General features: G+C 45.9%; 3 protein-coding genes across 5 annotated transcripts in view; 1 reads left to right on the forward strand and 2 right to left on the reverse strand.

Moving 5' to 3' along the window:
* Window positions 1-1,193: 1,193 nt before the first annotated feature.
* On the reverse strand, window positions 1,194-7,668 carry RNF166 (ring finger protein 166). The gene is made up of 6 exons (XM_042438382.1): window positions 7,217-7,668; window positions 4,541-4,697; window positions 4,308-4,420; window positions 3,994-4,108; window positions 2,931-3,038; window positions 1,194-2,389 (listed from the first exon to the last, which is right to left on the reverse strand). Exons 1-6 carry the CDS (start codon window positions 7,666-7,668, stop codon window positions 2,324-2,326), a joined length of 1,011 nt encoding a protein of 336 aa, XP_042294316.1. The 3' UTR covers window positions 1,194-2,323.
* A 109-nt stretch (window positions 7,669-7,777) lies between these two features.
* CTU2 (cytosolic thiouridylase subunit 2) lies at window positions 7,778-15,725 on the forward strand. Its single transcript, XM_042438381.1, has 15 exons — window positions 7,778-7,916; window positions 8,264-8,338; window positions 8,996-9,074; window positions 9,196-9,255; window positions 9,646-9,706; window positions 10,004-10,113; window positions 10,625-10,923; window positions 11,301-11,436; window positions 11,596-11,727; window positions 12,456-12,547; window positions 12,789-12,892; window positions 13,607-13,745; window positions 14,846-14,915; window positions 15,054-15,112; window positions 15,382-15,725. Exons 1-15 carry the CDS (start codon window positions 7,843-7,845, stop codon window positions 15,455-15,457), a joined length of 1,566 nt encoding a protein of 521 aa, XP_042294315.1. The 5' UTR covers window positions 7,778-7,842; the 3' UTR covers window positions 15,458-15,725.
* Window positions 15,726-16,053: 328 nt separating this feature from the next.
* Window positions 16,054-17,332, reverse strand: part of PIEZO1 (piezo type mechanosensitive ion channel component 1) — a 92,082-nt gene continuing 90,803 nt past the window's right edge. For all 3 annotated transcript variants that reach the window (XM_042438378.1, XM_042438380.1, XM_042438379.1), the window contains one exon: window positions 16,054-17,090. In XM_042438378.1, coding sequence (XP_042294312.1) covers window positions 16,841-17,090 — 250 coding nt within the window. In that variant the 3' untranslated portion in view covers window positions 16,054-16,840. The remainder of the gene's footprint in view (window positions 17,091-17,332) is intronic.

Raw genomic sequence — 17,332 nt, forward strand, 5'->3', positions numbered from 1 at the left:
GATACATACACCTGAGATTCTGACATTAGCTACCCAAGGAAAGGAAAGCTCTTCTGCCATACCCAACCAAGATCTCCCTGAACTTTCATAGTTCATCATCAAGTAGGAAACACATTAAGAAACCAATAGGATCCTCTAAGCAATAATGCCTGGCAAGGCAAAGAGTCTGACAAACTTTCAGACTCTTTGCCTCCAGGCAAAGTCCACTTCCTTTAACCAGACACTACGAAACAGAAACATTCTTGGAGGTTCCTAGAAAGGAGTAGCCATCTGGCACACATCTTCCCCAGCCTGGTACCTCTCTCCAGATGACCTAGACTACAACTTCTATCACTCCCAGGAAATACAACCATTGAACAAGTCAGAGCTAGAAAGCAGCCAGTTGAGGAAAGTTGCTCTGCCATTTGATTGTGCTGCTCACTTGCAGAGTTCACATGTGAATTGTTAGCAATCTTAACCATTGCAAGCTGGCAAGACAGGCCCCATGCCATTTATATCTTTGCATTCTATGGCTGCTTACCCTCACCCCAGCCTCTGGCCTGTCCAATGCTTTAAAAAAAGTGTGCAAATCATATGACTGTCCAGGTACTGCAACTCCCAATGTCCCTCACTATTAACATGTTGGAGGGGGTTGTTGGGAGCTGTAGTCTAACAGTACAAGACCTGGACCATCGAGTTACACAGAATCTCTTGGGAGTTGAGACAATAACATAAGAAGGCCATTTCACTCCTTACAACAAGTAAGGTGGATCTGTGCTGTTATGGCCCTAGTGCAGGTTATTTGGGCTGAGGCCAAGAGAAAGTGGCTTGCTTAAGGCTCCCTGGTGAGTTCACATCAGAGGTGAGAATCAGCTTTCTTGTCCAGGGTTCAAAGGGGTACAGTCTGTCAAGTGACCTGCTCCTGCTAGTAAATTTAAGGTTGGGTGAGCTTTCCTTCCACCACAGTCCCCTAGACACCCCCCCCCCCCAAATCCATACATCTATGCAGCCCTTTGGGGACATTTCAGACCCAGTTTCAGGGTTTTTAGATAGAAGAAAGTTCCATCATACTAACACTGCAGAACCAGCTTTATGATATTGGCTTTAGATCATGGCTTTTCATGTCCTCCACCACTTAAAAAATTGGTAAGCCATTTAGCTTCTTAAAACAAAAAGCGGACTAGTACTTCAAGTATGAAAAAGACACAGATAGGTAATTTCATCAAAGATCTTTTTCTTTACATCAGAAAAAGAGACTTCTTCCCCCCACCCCCAGACCATTTTTATAAAAAGACAACCGCCCCATTACTCCTGTGTTAATGAAAAGAGGTCCGTTCTACATTCCAAGTTCCCGCATGCCTCCCCCCTTCCTCCACCCCCCAAAACAAACATCCAGCCTGAAATTCTCAAATTGGAGTGTCATATTTTTCTTTAACAAAAATCCGGGCTGCGTTTTTTTCTTTAAAAAATATACTTTAAAAAATAATGCTTCATAAAAATACTATTGTTCCTATCCGAACACAGATACTGCGATATCAAGAGTCAACTACTTCTGCTGTCTCTATAGAAAATGTGAAAAGAGTTATTGTCACACTGAGAGATGTAGAAGAAGAACAACAAAACCCCACGAGGAACCTCTAGTTATCACAAAACCTGGTAGAAAACAAGCAAGGGTCGCCAAGGGGAGGAGAGAAGGGGTGGGTTGAATATTTGGGGGTTTAATTCTGCAGATCCTTTCGAAACTCCTGTCGGCGTTCCCATGCGCAGTTTTCACTGACATGTTCCTTGTGGCCATGGCTGAACAGCGGGCATAATAAATAATCCTACAAAGTTTAGATCGCCCATGCTTGCTTTGTTTTTAAATTACTATTTTTAAAAAATTGAACGACTTAATACCCACCCCACCCCGCAACACTTGGACAACAGTACCCCCATGAAATGTCTTGTTGCTATATAAACCGCGTAAGATAACAAGATGGTGCTAAAATCTTATTAAAAGCATCTTAATAAAATAACACACACCCCCTCGCTTGTTAACTAGGGAATGTCCAACCAGAAGTGTAAAGAGGGCCCAACCCAAAATTCAAACTGGGAGAGGCATGGAGTTCTGTTACGTTTTGTCATCTGCACAGCTGGCCACCTACATCCAAACCTTTCCGCTCTTGGTTTGGAAAATGAAGGAAGAATCTCCCTGGCAGAATGAGGCAGTACTAAAGTCAACAGAATAGGATAGCCGCTCACTGGATGGAGCCAAGGGAAGGATGAGGGCCAGGCCTCTCCCATCATGAAAAAAGATAAAAGGTCCATGTGAAAGGCTGGCAAAACCCAGCAAGAGTTCCAACCCTCAGTTCTCCGAGAGGGAGAGGGCCAGTGCAGCTTGTAATGCAGCTTCTTCATCGATGCTGTAGTCCTGGAAAGTAAGAAAACAAGGTCACCATCAAGATGCAAAAGGTTCTGTTGATCCCATCCAATCCTTCCCATCTTGCTTCAGCAATTTTTGTTTTATTTATTATTTGGTATTATTTAAAGTCTATACCTGTCCAAGAACAGATATATCTGCTGGTGGGACACCATTTTAGCTATGAGCACTGCTTTGGCTTCTGAAGTGGAAGAGGTTGGAAATGTAATCCCATGTCAGTTCGGCAGCCTGGAGTTTATGGTCATTCATTTAGGCTGCTCATCTCCACCAGAGGAAGAACAAGATTGCATTCAATGCACTAAGATTAGACCCCCACACACACACTTTTTTGCATTGCAATTCCCAACTTTCTGGCAGTTGTACTACAAAATGGGGAAGGAACTTTTCCAAGTTAAAATAACACAAAGGGGGGAGGTTATCACTTCACCACCAATAACGGCAGAACCCTGACCCATATTTGCCACTCAAAGTCATCTTGAGTTTCCCAAATGGAGCCTTAAGACATCCCTACAGGTTTGGCAGCAGTACCCACCACAAACGTGTCATAGGAAAACTTGTGCCGGTGCAAGAGATGTTGCAAGAAGTTGGCGCTTTTATAGCTGGGATCACCCCAAGGCATGGCTGAACAGACCGGGCATACCTAAAAAAAACATGAAGGGAGGGCAGATGCAGAGATAAGAAGTTGACCCTCAGCAAAGGAGAAGAAAATAACCCATTCCAAACATCAAGACAACAAATTAAAAACAACCGTGACTCTCTGGGACACAGAACAATATCCTATAGGAGTCCTAGCTCAGAAAAATGACTTATTCCGGTACAAAAAAATAACTCCTTTTTTGTTTAAATGGCTGGATCTGTTTGGCAGAGGAATAGACTGCCTCTGAGGGTGGTGGACCCTCCATCTTTGGAAGTCTTCAATCAGAGGTTGGATGGGCATCACTCAGGGGTTACTATAGTTGTGTATTTCTGCATGGCAGGGTGCTGAGCCTTGCAGTCCCTTCCAGGTGTACAACTATGTTTCTCAGAGCTCTTTGTGTGAAACCAATTCGTTCTCCCTCAAAACATGTCCCTCATCTCAGACACACTTGTTTAGTTCTGCTGCAGGAAAAGGAAGCTGCTTTGCCACTGCCCATTAGAGAAACAGAATAGAGATTCAGTGAACTAGAAACAGGATGAGAGTGCTCAATTTCCCCAGAGGCAGGTGTTTGTGTGCAACTACCAACTCCGCACAAGGGGAACAGGTCAAATGTGCATGCAAGCTTAACAATTCATAGGAAGTCATGTTCGCCTCTAGGGCTGCATCAGCCAAAGAACACAAATCTCCACCAAAAATAAAGTCTTCTCTTATGAGAGCTGGTTCTTCCTCCTGTCTTTCAGGTACCAGTTAAAAACCAAATTTGTACAAGCTTCTAGGGGATAAGTAACTGGTTGATTTGACCCTTGGTGCTGCTTGTCTGCATTGATTTTTTTTGCCTTGTTTGCTCACATTTGCAATTCAGGCAAACGCAAGAGTGCTCGCGTTGACTGTAAGACGAATCCCAAAGTCCTATGCAATTTCTGCCCTCTAACACTCGACTCACGGTCGTAATACTCACCACTTTGTTGGGGTCGTTGCGATGATTTTCCATACAGTGCTTCACCAGTTCCTGCTGGTCCAAATTCCGTGCTCCACAATAGGGGCAAACAAACGTAGAGCGGTTTGGGATATTGCTGCAAGAGAGAACAGGAATTTGGCTGAGGCCTCTATGTGAAAGGAACCTTTCAGTGGCTATAAAAGACCACCTTTTCTAAGCAAAAGAGAAGCCCTATCTTACCCTTCCTCCCAGGCTGATAGCACAGTTACTTCATTAACCCCTCAAAGCCAATTTTTTTTATGATCAACCACCCGAGTCAGTGAAGGAATAGATACCTGGGAATGGGTTGGGAAGTTGGGACGACGGGGACAAACTTTGGACAGTTGGCCATCTGTTCCTGAACCTTAGCACAGGATGTGACATGGGACCTCATCTTTGCAAGGGTCACCTGAGAGAGAGGAAAAGGAGATGATGGCATGAAGTGCATGCATTTTATCCTTTTAAGAATGTAGTTTAGCCCAGTGCCTCTGTGCGTGGATCTGCCCAAGACATATTTTGAATTTAGTACCTTTTTGCCACAGCCTCGACAGGGAGCCTTGAAGGATGAGAGCTGCTTTTCCACACTGGATGCCTTCTCCACCTTTTTGGGATCAAAGGGCATGCGACAAAGAGGGCAGAGAGGAGAGGGCACTTGGAGGCAGGGCTGGAGGCATTCTCCGCAGAACCTGGGAGAGAGGGAAAGAAACAGAGGCTCATTTTACTCTGCAGAACCCCCGGCAGGGAGGTGTATTGTGTTGCCAATTGATTCAGTGACAAATTTGGTTATGCTCTGATGGTGCTACAATCAAAGGAGATCCCAAGACATGGATCAGCTACAGAGAAATCCACATGTTCTAAATCAGTCACAGTGAGAATCTGCTTTGCTCCTTGCCACTTCTCTCTGTGAGCCTGAGATCCAAACTGCAGAGCCTGTTGCAAACAAAAGACACTTAGGATTACAAACATTACGAATCCAGGAATTTGTTCTTGAATACCAGAACTGAACAGCTCCGACTGTGGTTATTTGACATAAGATAAAACTATGGCAACCTCTGAATGAGAGACCTCCAAGAGCTCCAGTCGCTCCGGTCTTGCAAACTTGCCCAAGACAGCGATGGCTTCCTTGACGGAGTCTATCCACCTGTAGTGCAATCTTCACTGTCCTTACAACACAATAATTCACTACTTGTTACCCCAAGATTTCTTCATTTCAGCAGGAGAACACAGAGAAGGGGAAAGTCACTTTTTTTGCTAGTACTGTTAAAAACCTAGAAGCCAGAAATCCTTTCTGATTACTGAAAATGGCTGAGACAGACACAGAGTTTGGAAACGTGACCTTTAAAGGACTACAGCTCCCAGAGTCCCCTGGCTCATAAAGTCACTTTCCCAATCTCTGGCGCCCTTCTGCCCCTTCCTGCTCTGGTGAAGGGTTCAATCAGTTTGGAGCTTTTCCCATTCAGGCCAATGCAACCTCCTGCGCTGTCTAAGTTGCGTACCAGTGCAAATTCCCAAACACAGCGGGCGACCTGCTCAGAGACATGACAACTAACTTTGCGGCAATTTGTGCAACACATCTTGCCCAGATGCTCATTTCCTTTCGTTATTTCTAGCCGCCGAGCATTACAAGCCAGCTAGTATCTCTAGCTGGCTTGCAATGGAAATCCTGGCCTCTGGACCAGGAATGAAAGGCTACAGGAATTCAAGCGATAACAACTCACAGAGCCTTGGGCCAGAGAACGGCTTTCAGAAACTGAAATGCAGCAACAGGCTGAGATCGGAGTTCACGGCAACTCAGATGCTCTGATACCTGGAGGGCCAGTCTCTTTCATTTTAATTAGGCAGATGAAGCTCCACTAAATAACCGGTGGACTGGAAATGGACCTTGGGCAAAAACAAGGGAATGCACACAGAGCAGAGGGCAAACTTCCAGCCCGCTTGCAAAGCCACTGGCCTTTCAACAGATCTAAAGAAACAACTGGTCTGCTCCCTCCTTTTCCCTGCTTCACTGGGCAGATGCTGCCTGCTTCCTCAGACCTCTTCCTTCCCTGAAGAGCCCTCTGCTGTTTGAGAGCTTTCAAGGGGGAACCCCCTGCACTGCTCCAGACTTATCTGCCACCAAATCTCTTCCAGAAGGCTTTTTTTGTTCATAGAATCACGGAGATGCAAGAGACCCCAAAGGCCTTCCAGTCCAACCCCCTTCTGCCATGCAGGAACTCACTATCAAAGCACCCCTGACAGATGGACATCCAGCCTCTGTTGAAAGACCTCCAAAAAAGGAGACTCCACTAACTCCAAGGGAATGTGTTCCACTGTCAGGAAGTTCTTCCTAATGTTTAATCCCTCTGTGTGTGTGTATATATATATGGGTTGCATCCCTCTTCATCTGATGCAGAATTAGTGAGCTGTTCTCCATGAAAGTGTTCATGCCAAGTAAAGCTATTGGCCTTAAAGGATGTCAAGCGTGTTCTTGCTGCTGTTTTATAGATACCCTTCCCCAGTATTCATAGAACCCTAGAGTTAGAAGAGACCCCAAGAAGGGCCCTGATCCAGCCCAACCCCCTTCTTCTGCCATGCAGGAACTCTCCATCAAAGCATCCCCATTGACAGATGGCCATCCAGCCTCTGAATAAAGACCTCTAAGGAAGGAGACTCCACTAACTCCAAGGAAGGAGTGTGTTCCACTGTCAAACAGCCCTTACTCTCAGGAAGCTCCTCCTAATGTTGAGTGGAATCTCTTTTCCTTTCATTTGCATCCATTGCTCCATTGAGTCCTGTTCTCTGGAGCAGCAGAAAACAAGCTTGCTCCCTCCTCAATATGAAAGAGGGCTATCATCATCATCATATCACCCCTTCACCTTCTCTTCTCCAGGCTGAATATCACCCGCTCCCTAAGTCTCTCTTCAAAAGGCTTCATGGTTCCATTTTAGTCGCCCTCCTCTGGACAGCTTCCTGCTCCTTGAATCGTGAGCCTAAGAGGGGATCCTGGGGTCCGTCTTCTGCAAGGTCCCTGGGCCTCCTGGGCCTCTGGACTGCCTCAGAGGGGGGCGGAGTCTCCTTCCTTGGATGGCCATCTGTCAATGGGGATGCTTTGACGGAGAGTTCCTGCATGGCAGAAGAAGGGCTTGGACCGGGTGGCCCTTCGTGGGGTCTCCTGCGACGGAATGCTGGGAAGTGTAGTTCCTAGGGAGGAGGGAGGGTTGCTCACGTGTGCCTGCAGGCGGCGATGCGGACGGGGCGCTGGAAGACCTCCAGGCAGATGGGGCAGCTGAACTGGGCCTCCAGGGCGGCGGCAGAGGCGGCCTCGGGCGGCGGAGGGTGCGGGGCGGCCGAGGAGGAGGAGGCACCAGGCGGAGGAGGAGGCGGCGGCTGAGGAGGGTGAGCGGGGCCCTCTCGAGAGCCCCCGGCCCCCGCCGCAGACACTAACAGGCTCCGGAACATCGCAGCCGCCATCAGAGCACAGGAAGACAACCAGCGGAAATGGCGGAGGCAGCGGCGCGCTTCTTTGGCGTCACGGCGCCGCGACCTAGGCTCAAACCGCCCCCACTTCCGCCTTTCCTTCAGAGAGTGGCGGCGCGGCTCTGATTGCGTCACAGCTCCCACTTCCGCCTTGAGAGAAAGGGGCGGGGCGTGAACCATTACGTCACAGCACCGCGACATAGTCCAACCCACTCCCTCGCCCAGGCAATCAGCGGAATTGTAGAAAGTAGGGGCGTGGTTCTGATTGCGTCACAGTCCCGCGACGGAGCCCCCCACTAACTCGCTTTTACTCATACCCTCCAACAGCAGCGTCACGGCGACGGTAGCTGACGTCATAAGGGCGCGCCTGCTGGGATGTGCGACGCGGAAGAGGGAGGCTGCGGCGGAGGCGAGGGTGGGCAATTGCCCCCGAGGGTCCCCCGGGGCAGGTGAGGAAGGGGAGCGTCGCCTCTTGGCAAAACCCGAATCGCCCTTCTCCCTCCATATTGGCTAGGCTTAGGGGCACAAGGCACCTCTCTAGGAACCTCTAGGTCCTCCAGCGCAACTCTATGGCCAACGCCTGACTGCCCTGGAGGAGCCACAAAGGCCTAGTGGAGTGTCCTCTCTAGAAATAATCTCTAGGTCTTCCAGTGCAACTCTGTGGTTAAGGTTGACCATAGAGTTGCACTGGAGGACCTAGAGATTATTCCTAGAGAGAACATATTAATCAAAATCCGTGACTAATCAAAGCTGTGAAGATGGAAGGATGAGTGTACTTCTCTTTCTGTTTCCTCAGCCGCCCCACGAAATGCATGAAGTGCAAAGAAGGCTCCCCGGCGCTGATCATCCGCGTTGGAGACGCTTTTTGCAAGTAAGTGCGACTGAGCTATTGCTGCAGTGGGCCTCAATCACACTGGATGCATAATAACCCAGTTTGAGACCACTTTAACTGCCCTGGCTCAATGCTAGGGAATTCTGGGAAGTGTAGTTTTGTGAGAGACATTGAGACTTCTCTGTCAGAGAGAGCTCTGGGGCCACAATGGAAGTATAGTGTCTAGATCAAGGGGGGGGGGGCGTACTAAAACACAGTACTTGCCCATAGGGAAAGCATACTTGCCCATAGAGAATCATTGGAGATTGCTTACCCATAGGAAATAATGGAGATTGCTTGTTCATAGAGACAGTAATGCTAGGAAAGGTGGAGGGACAGAGGAAGGCCGCAATCTAGATGGATAGATTCTATTAAGGAGGTCACTGTGGGTTTTATGGGGTTGCAGGACGCATGTGAATGTGGAAAAACCGCAAGTAAAAAAACACTCTTCATTTTTACCTGCAAGGACACCTCTCTAGGAATCTCCAGGTCCTCCGGTGCAGCTCTGTGGTCAACATCTGACAGATGTTCCTCTGAAATACAGCTTGCAGCACCTGGTGTTTAATGGTGGTCTTGCTCACCCTATTGCAATATGTGAGTAAGATCCTGGATTTCCTTTCCATCTGATTGCCTGATCTGCATGCTCTTGTTTTGCAGGGCCTGTTTCAAGGATTATTTCGTTCACAAGTTTCGAGCCACGCTTGGGAAGAATCGATGCATTTATCCTGGAGAGAAGGTCTTGCCCAGTTGTTATTACTTGGAGGGGTTGCTTTTGTGGGAAGGAGAACAAGGAAAATGCCCACTGGAAGAAACATGCATTTCTCATAATCTTTGTCTGTGTTCCTTCTTTGCTGCAGGTTCTCCTTGCCTTTTCGGGTGGCCCTGCCTCCAGTTCAATGGTGCGGCAAGTGCAAGAGGTATTTGCCCTCAATCAGTAAAACAGTACATTCAGTTATAAAATAATAATTGGACATCTGATCCAACGTAATAGTAGGCTTTACAGAGGAACTACTACTGCTAGAATGTTAGGAACTGGCACCTTGACTACTTTATGTTGGTAACATCTAGAACAGGAATGCTCAACCTAATCTACTTTAAAAGCCAGCTGAGGGCATCACTGTCTGTCCCTGAAGGTTTTCTCACTGCCTTTCTTAGTTGCCTGGAGTCTGATAGATTCTTAGCCATAAAGTCTTATTTAAGAGAATACATTTTCTCTGATTATGAGACGATAGTTAACACTTCAGTGCAACCTCTCAATTTATTGGAACTAAAGCTGTGTCCTGCTTTTTTTTTCTCCCCCCTTTCAGGGCCTGAGTCAAGAAGCAGCCAAAAAACTCCGCTTCAAGCCAGGAATCATCTACATTGATGGTAAGTAACATTTATTGTGAGTGTTCCTTCCTGTATTTGAGGATGATGGAGGCTGGGTCAGGAGGCTGAAACAACGGTACATAAAAAGCCCTTCTCCTAGATCTAAAAACTCTAGTCGTGTGCCTTCTACTCATTTCCAATCTATCACAGGGTTTTCCCAGCAAGATTTGTTTGGATGTGTGGGCTGTTGAAGTGTTAAGGCTATCTCATCAGTGTCTGTCTACAGGATCGAATGGATGCCCCATTCAACTGTTCTCAGATGATCCAATCAATCTTCTGGCTCTTCTTTCCTCATAGAAGGAGCTGTATGTGGACAAAGCCTGGCCGCACGGGAAGAGGTCCGTAAGCAGGTGAAGGCAATCTTGCAGAGCACCAGATTCCCCTATCACTTGGTGTGCTTGGAAGAGGTAAGCATGATCCAGGTGAAGAGAAGCACAATTGGTGGGGTCAGATCTCTTTAATATCATTATCTGTGTTTATGTTCTGTTTTTTCCTTAAAACTGGGACTCAAAGCAGCTTACATAATAAAAGAATTAAACTAAGAACTACACAACAAATAATTTAAAACAGGCCTTTAAAAATGATTCTTTTTAAATTGAAATAAAATTTTAAGACAATAATGCTTGGTAAAGTGGAAGGTAGTAGAAAAAAAAGGAAGGGCACACTAAAGGTGGATTGATTCAGTAAAGGAAGCCATAGCTACCCTGAGTTTGCAACACCTAAGTAGAGCAGTGGATGACTGGGGCACTTGGTGGTCTCTCATTCATAAGACTGCCATAAGTCAAAGTTGACTTGGTGGCAAATTACAACAGTAGAATCTTCCTTTAGCAGGCCTAATACTTCCTTAATGTCTGTCTCAGCCAGCATGCATCAGGCTTAGTTTGTTGCAGTACATGACCTCTGTGTGCTCCTTCGCAGGTGTTTGACCTTCCTAGTTCGGTCCTCCATTCATTGTCCTGCAGCATCACTGACCAGTGCCATAACTATAAGGAAGCTGTGGATGGCTTCATAAAACAGCAGTGTGAAAAGAAAGGGGACACAGTGGGACTGTGCCTGCAGGACCAAATGGGAGAGCTTAGTGTGCAGGACTCCGCACAGAAGGAAAAGGGAGCAACTTCAGGAACTGAGACACCTGCTTTCCATACAAAAGAACTTATCAAACTCTTTGGGGCTGTGAAGACCTTGACTGCCAAAGAGGAGTTACTGCAGACCCTCCGGTGAGTGCTGCGCCCTGTTCTTTGCCTTGAACAGAAAGGGGACCCCCCCACACACACACACACACTGTTGTTGTTTTTTTACTATAAATCCCAGGATGCCCCAGCCAGCCAAAATGAAAGAGCCAAGAGGTATACAGGCAGTGAATGGTGCTCAGAAAACTTCCTTTTTTGGGGGCTACAACCATTAGATCTTGGGAGCTGTAATCCCCCCACCCCCCAAAAAAGAATTACTTTTTCAAGCTCCTGTGTGCCAAAGAGTAAAATATTTCATTTCATGCTGAACTGGCCTATGTTTGAGTTCATGAGACTCAGGAAAGGCAGAGACCAGGACTGGCTGCTTTGGAAGAATAACCAGTGGTTCCCCCCATTCTCTTAAGGACCCACCTGATTTTGCATGTGGCCCGGACAAATGGATACGCCAAGGTGATGATGGGAGACAACTGTACCCGTCTGGCTGTGAAGCTCATGACCAATCTCTGCCTAGGACGAGGTGCCTTCCTTGCTTCAGATACAGTAAGAAAACAGAGGCCCCAATCTGCCATTTTTTGGGTGGTCTGTTTCACCCCTAACTTCCTTTTGGTCTGGATACAAATACAGGAGACATTGATCTGGTTTTCCTCTCTTTGCTCCCTGCTCTCCCTCTTCTCTCTTTTCATCTCCCCACTTTAATAGGGTTTCTTGGACAACCGCCACGGTGACGTGCTCTTCTTACGCCCAATGCGGGAATATGCTGCCAAAGAGATTGCCTTCTACAATCACTTCTTTGGTGTGCCCAATGTCTTCACGCCTGCGCTGGACACCAAAGTAAGAGGGTTGTGGTTTTGGGTCCCCTTTACTAGAGTCTGAACAGTGGGCAAGTTGTTGTCCAGGGTGCTTGTTGGATGATCACAGGTACAACCCTCCCCCCCCCTTGAGAGTCTAACTTCCCCCATTAATTTCAGGAGTTCCAGCTAAAGCATCCTAAACATGTAGCTGTTCACTCTCTTTCTGAAGATGGCCAGAGAACAAAACTCACCACCTCTCTAGGCAACTGTTTCTATTGCTGCACTGTGCTTATTGTCAATAAGTTCACTCTAATATTCAGTCAAAATCTACCCTCCTGTATGTTAAAACCATTAGACCTGGTTCTCCCCTTTGGGGCATCAGAGAACAAACCTGACCGTGTCCTCTCTGTGGCAGCCCTTTAGGTACACTACTTAAAGGTTACAAACATGTTACCTCTCAGCCTTCTCTTCACCAAGATGAGGCCCATCTGCTTCACCTTTTTCTGACAGGTTTGTTCTCCACCCTTTTGTATCACCCTTGTTGCCATTCTCTGAACTGCTCCGACGTGTTTATATCCTTACAGTGAGGTGTCTTACAATATTCTTTGACCAATCTTAATTTCAGGTAAACATTGAATGAAAAGGGAGAAATGTGAGCAAATATAAGGAAACTTACCTTATTAACAATAGACTATGCTGACAGCAACAAGTAACTTTTCCAAGGCAGCATTCCTGCATTATTGATGAACACTCAACTTTCTGCTCCAGGCCTCAGAGAGAGCCAGCATTCACCATCTGATTGAGAGTTTTCTCTACAAGTTGCAGTCCGAGTTCCCCTCCACCATCAGCACAGTCTACCGGTAAGCAGACCTTTCTCTGCCTTACATGACTCTAGTCAGGGACAATTTCTAGGGCAAGTGGTGATGAGAAGCCTCTGTGGAGGTTGTGAGTAACTGGCGGGTGCATGTCAGAACTCATTGGCCATGTTCACTTGGGGAGTGTGGGAATTACAATCCAAATAAATAACCTTCCCATGCTTTAACGACTGGAATAGATAAAGAGTGAGAATAGTAACTTGGCTTTGTCTGGTCGCTTCCATAGAACAGGAGAGAAGCTCTCTGTGAACCCGCGAGATGGTAATGCCAAAGAACCTTCAGAACTAGCACAATGCCTCTTATGCCTCTGTTCCCTGGACACAAATGTTGGTACGTAGCAGCAGTCCTATTGTTAGCCCTGACTAGAGAAGGCCCATTGCTTGAGTGGGACTTACCTGTGTGTTGACTCATTATCCCATTCAGTGCGTGTCTACCTGAGACTAATAGACTGGATTTTTAAATATCAGAAGTTTATAAGATTAATTTTTAAAATTTAAACCTAATTTTTTTAAAAAAACATAAACAATAAGAAAAATCCTAGGTCAACTACTGTATACACTCGATTATAAGTCGACCTTGTGTATATGTCAAGGGCAGATTTTGGGGCCAAAATTATGGATTTTGATATGATTCATGGATAAGTCAAGGGTAAGACTTAGGGGTGTGTAGCATAGGATGTAAAGGGTGAAGCAAAGGAAAGGATGCCATAGAACTTACAAAATTCCACCAGGTATAACTGTGTTCACTCTAAAGGCTGGATGGATACAAGAATAAAGGGGCTTTGGTGCTTCTTTTAGGTGCTCCAAGGAGGTTTTTTTACTATTTTTTTAAAATCGATTCAAGATATCTAGTCTTATATATGAACACATATACAGTAGTTACACTGGCTATACAACTTCTGCTTAACATTACAGATTATGTAGCCCTTATCTAGAAATGCAAAACCCCAAATACTCCAGAGTTGTCCACATGGGTCGATCTTTTCTGATGAGGACCAACTTCTCAGAGATGGCTGATTTACTTGTAACTCTGCTCACCCCACAGTGGACGGCTCTTCCTTGCAGTCGACGCTGCTGTCGGAGCAGCTCTGCCAGAAGCTTCCGGCTGCATCACCTGATGGGAACAGCTGCTGTGGAGGGACTGGGAACCAGATGGGATGCTGCAGATGCCGTCCAGAAACGGGGTAAGCTGAAGTACATCATATGCAGGGTCTAAAGGTTCTTAGTTCGATTGTCCCAATGAGAACAGATTCATGGAATCATTTGCTGAATGTTTCTGGGCACAATTCAAAGTGCTGGTTATGCCCTATATAGCTCAGGCTATCTGAGAGACTGCCCCTGCTCTCTCCTAGGAGGCTAGAATGGGCCCTTCTTTGGAGGTGAAACTTTTTTTATTCAGAAAGGCTTTTGGAATTGAAAGCATTTAACACAAAGGGCTGTATGTGCCACATTATTTTAAACTGTGTCGTTGAACTTCAAATTACAGTATATACCTTTTACAGGGTCAGTCTCCCTTTTTTTCACGGGTGGCTGAGATAGTGACATCTCTGCTTTCAGTGAACACTAACTTTGTTTCGTGCATAAAGATTAACTACTTAAAACAGATTAAAATACAGATTGAGTCTCCCTTATCCTGAATTCTGAAATCCAAAATATCCCAAGAACCAAAACCTTTTTTATGGGTGACTGAGATAGTGACGTTTTGGCTTTGTAATGGTTCAGTATGCACAAATTTTGTGTCATGCACAAAGTTATTAAAAAATACCATATAAAATTACCTTCAGGCTATGCGTATAACATGTATATGAAACATAAATGATTTTCATGTTTAGGCTTGGATGCCAGCTCCCAAAGTATCTCATTGTGTACATATATGCAAATACAGGTGTTAGGAAATCTAAAAAAAAAAACAACCCCAAAATCCAAACCACCTTTGGTCCCAATGATTTCAGATAAGGGAGAGTCAGCGTGTAACAGCTTTTTAGAGTGCACATTTGTAATAGGCAGAATAGTGTAATCCAGCTTTATTGTTGAATTTCTGGAGGTTTTTAATTGTAATCTTTTTAATGGGTAAGCCACCTTGAGTCCCAGTCTTGGGGAGAAGGTGGGATGGTGCTCTGCCCATCATAGGAATGTGACTCATTGAGAACTCCTCTGAAATGGAAGTTGAACCTCAGGCTGGATCTACCTGTACTTTCTTCTTGAGAGTCAGCAGATTGCGACTCTTCCATGGCCTGAACATGGAGACTTGATGCTCCACCTGTTTGCTTTATTTCTTCCACAGAGATGCTTCCCTTCACACCGAGCTTCTCCCATTGCTTTGCTACAGCTGTCGCCGGACCATCAAGGACATGGTAAGAGCGCAAAGAAGGGACGGTGTGTTTGCTAACATCTGGAGTTTTGTGCTCCTGGGCTTCATTCAGGAGAGAGGGACACATTCATGCTTGTTGCTTTGACTGATTAGATTGAGCAAATCCTTTTTCTCTTTGCAGAAGTGTTTGGAGTCTCTCCCACCCTACATCCACTCAGAGGCTGAGCGTCGGCGATGCAGGTATGAGCCAGAGTCTTTGTAGCAGAGGAATTCATGGACATTTATAGAATCACAGAATCTTAGAGCAAAAGGGCCATCTAATCCAGCCTCCTGCCATGCAGGAATACACAACTAAAGCACTCTTAAAAGGTGCCCATCCTTTCTCTGTTTAAAGACCTCCAAAGAAGGAGACAGTCTGTTCCACTATTGAACAGCTCTTGCTGTTAAGAAGTTTAATGTTTAGTCTAATATCTTTTCTTGTAATTTGAATTCATTCTCTGTTGCCACAGAGCTGCAATGAAGCGAGAAATCCAAGAGTTTTTGCTTGAGGAGGGCCCTGAGATGACACTCGATGCACCAATGTGACAGTTTGCCTCTTCAGTGTTTTGAACTTTTTGGGGGCTTGGGACAAAAGAGGCAGAGCACAGCCAGAGCTAGAAATCACCACCAATGCTGATAGCTGCCGATGACTCCTTATCCTTTTGTTCCTTGCTGAATTATATAGTATGTTTTCAAAAGCAAATACATTATTTTGAATCTCATAGTGATTGGCACACAGTCGCTGACTGGGCTCAGGTTGGCATGAATTTGGAGACAGACATGCTATAGATAAAGGCTAAATTTAACTTGCAAAGAGTGACAGCTCCAGGCCTTTATTTGTTACACCCACAACTCCTTTGAGACCAGAAATTGGAAATAATTAGTTTAAAGTGAATGTTTTGTTCCCGATTTGTTCAGTTTTTCAGCAGCGAAATTTGTTTACAAATTTGTTTCTGGTATTTTTAAAGTCCAGCTACCAAATAGCCATATTTAGCAATTATTTAATGCTGAAGAGTAATATACTTCTAATGACTTGATTCTCCAAGTTCTGTTTTCATGGATAGAAATGTAATTTTTTTAAGAAGGTGCCTCTCCTTGTGAGAATCCTCCCTTCTTCCCTCGGTGCATGAAGACCAGTACCATTCATAATCACAGCTTTTTTATTTATTTTTATGATAGAGATCTCTATAAATAAAATCACCTCTTTTTAGAAAAGTCTATAGATTCCAACCACCTCTTTCCCCTCCTGCAGCTGGCACTTGAGTGGCGCCTAAACCGTGGCACTTGGATGGCAAGGCTGGGCAACAGTGGTGGTGGGTGGGAGGTACAGTATAGCAGGGAGTGTTTGTGGCAACATGAGAACAAGAAGTGTGGAGACAGAAATTCAGCACCCTTACATCAGGGAATGGGGGTGCAAGCTGATTATTGCTGTGCAAAGGCACTGGGCTTGTCAGCTGCAGGATGCATCTGCACCCCCAGTGAACCTACAGATGTTTTGGGATGGGGATATCCACACCATAGCCTCCCTCTTGTGTTGTGAGAGGGAACAAGCAGGGAGCTTGGTATGGAAGCATCTGTTTGCGTCTCACCATATATATATGAAAAGGTACTTAACCTGTTTCAAAAAAGTAACAGTATTTTCTCCTCTCCCTTCTGCAAAGGCAGTGATGCTATAGGTAGAACTCAGAGGCTAAGAGGGTTCTCCCACCACTGAACTGTAAGCAAAGGGGCAGGTAGGGAGAAGAGGAAGGGACAGAATTTGAGTCCAGCAGCTAAGTTGGTGAAAATCCTATGCAGATCAGCTCTGCATCCTCACCAGGTCCATATTGAGGTCAATCCTCTGGGAGAGAAAGAGGGGAGAAGATGGTTCCTTATTAGCACCGCCCCTCGTGGGTTTTGGAGAGCCCAGTTCAGTACCTTGTCCTCCCTTCATTCCTTCTCCCGCGTCCACTTGATCATGGTCTCTGGCGAGCGGTACAGGAAGATGAGCTTGGCGTACAGTTCCTCCTCCAGCTCCAGCTCACCTGTCTCACGGACCAGGAAGATGTCGTGGCATAATTTGAGGATACGGTCAACGCAAGGCAGCTCCTCGAACATGATGGAGTGTGAGATCTCACTGAAGAAGCCTCGCACAAACTTGCCAATCACCAGCACGATGGAGACGTAGAGACCCATGATCCTGGGGGCAGAAGAAGAGGGGAAGTTGAGCTTCTTCTGCCCTAGTGCAGCAATGCTCAGGACCCACATGTCCACGCTTTAATGCCCTGTGGAATTCAGTGGCCAAAACTCTGTCTTGCAAATAGTTACAAAATCAAACAATCACATATTCTATCTATAACAGATTCTACCAATTACATATTCTGTCAATCACAGGGGGGAATGGTGGATCTGTCAAATGTCACTCCTCTGCCATTTGTCCCT

The sequence above is a fragment of the Sceloporus undulatus genome, chromosome 8, assembly GCF_019175285.1.
Source record: "Sceloporus undulatus isolate JIND9_A2432 ecotype Alabama chromosome 8, SceUnd_v1.1, whole genome shotgun sequence".
NCBI lineage: Eukaryota > Metazoa > Chordata > Lepidosauria > Squamata > Phrynosomatidae > Sceloporus > Sceloporus undulatus.

What these genes read in the sequence shown, in the direction of transcription:
- RNF166 (XM_042438382.1), bottom strand. Translation starts at nt 7,668, where the DNA reads ATGTCGCGGTGCTGTGACGTAATGGTTCACGCCCCGCCCCTTTCTCTC. An exon ending in ATCGCCGCCTGCAGGCACAC is followed by an intron (nt 4,698 to 7,216) that starts GTGAGCAACCCT and finishes CCTCTCTCCCAG; the next exon opens with GTTCTGCGGAGAATGCCTCC. An exon ending in GTCGAGGCTGTGGCAAAAAG is followed by an intron (nt 4,421 to 4,540) that starts GTACTAAATTCA and finishes CCTCTCTCTCAG; the next exon opens with GTGACCCTTGCAAAGATGAG.
- CTU2 (XM_042438381.1), top strand. Translation starts at nt 7,843, where the DNA reads ATGTGCGACGCGGAAGAGGGAGGCTGCGGCGGAGGCGAGGGTGGGCAA. An exon ending in ACTTGGTGTGCTTGGAAGAG is followed by an intron (nt 10,114 to 10,624) that starts GTAAGCATGATC and finishes GCTCCTTCGCAG; the next exon opens with GTGTTTGACCTTCCTAGTTC. An exon ending in CGCCTGCGCTGGACACCAAA is followed by an intron (nt 11,728 to 12,455) that starts GTAAGAGGGTTG and finishes TTTCTGCTCCAG; the next exon opens with GCCTCAGAGAGAGCCAGCAT.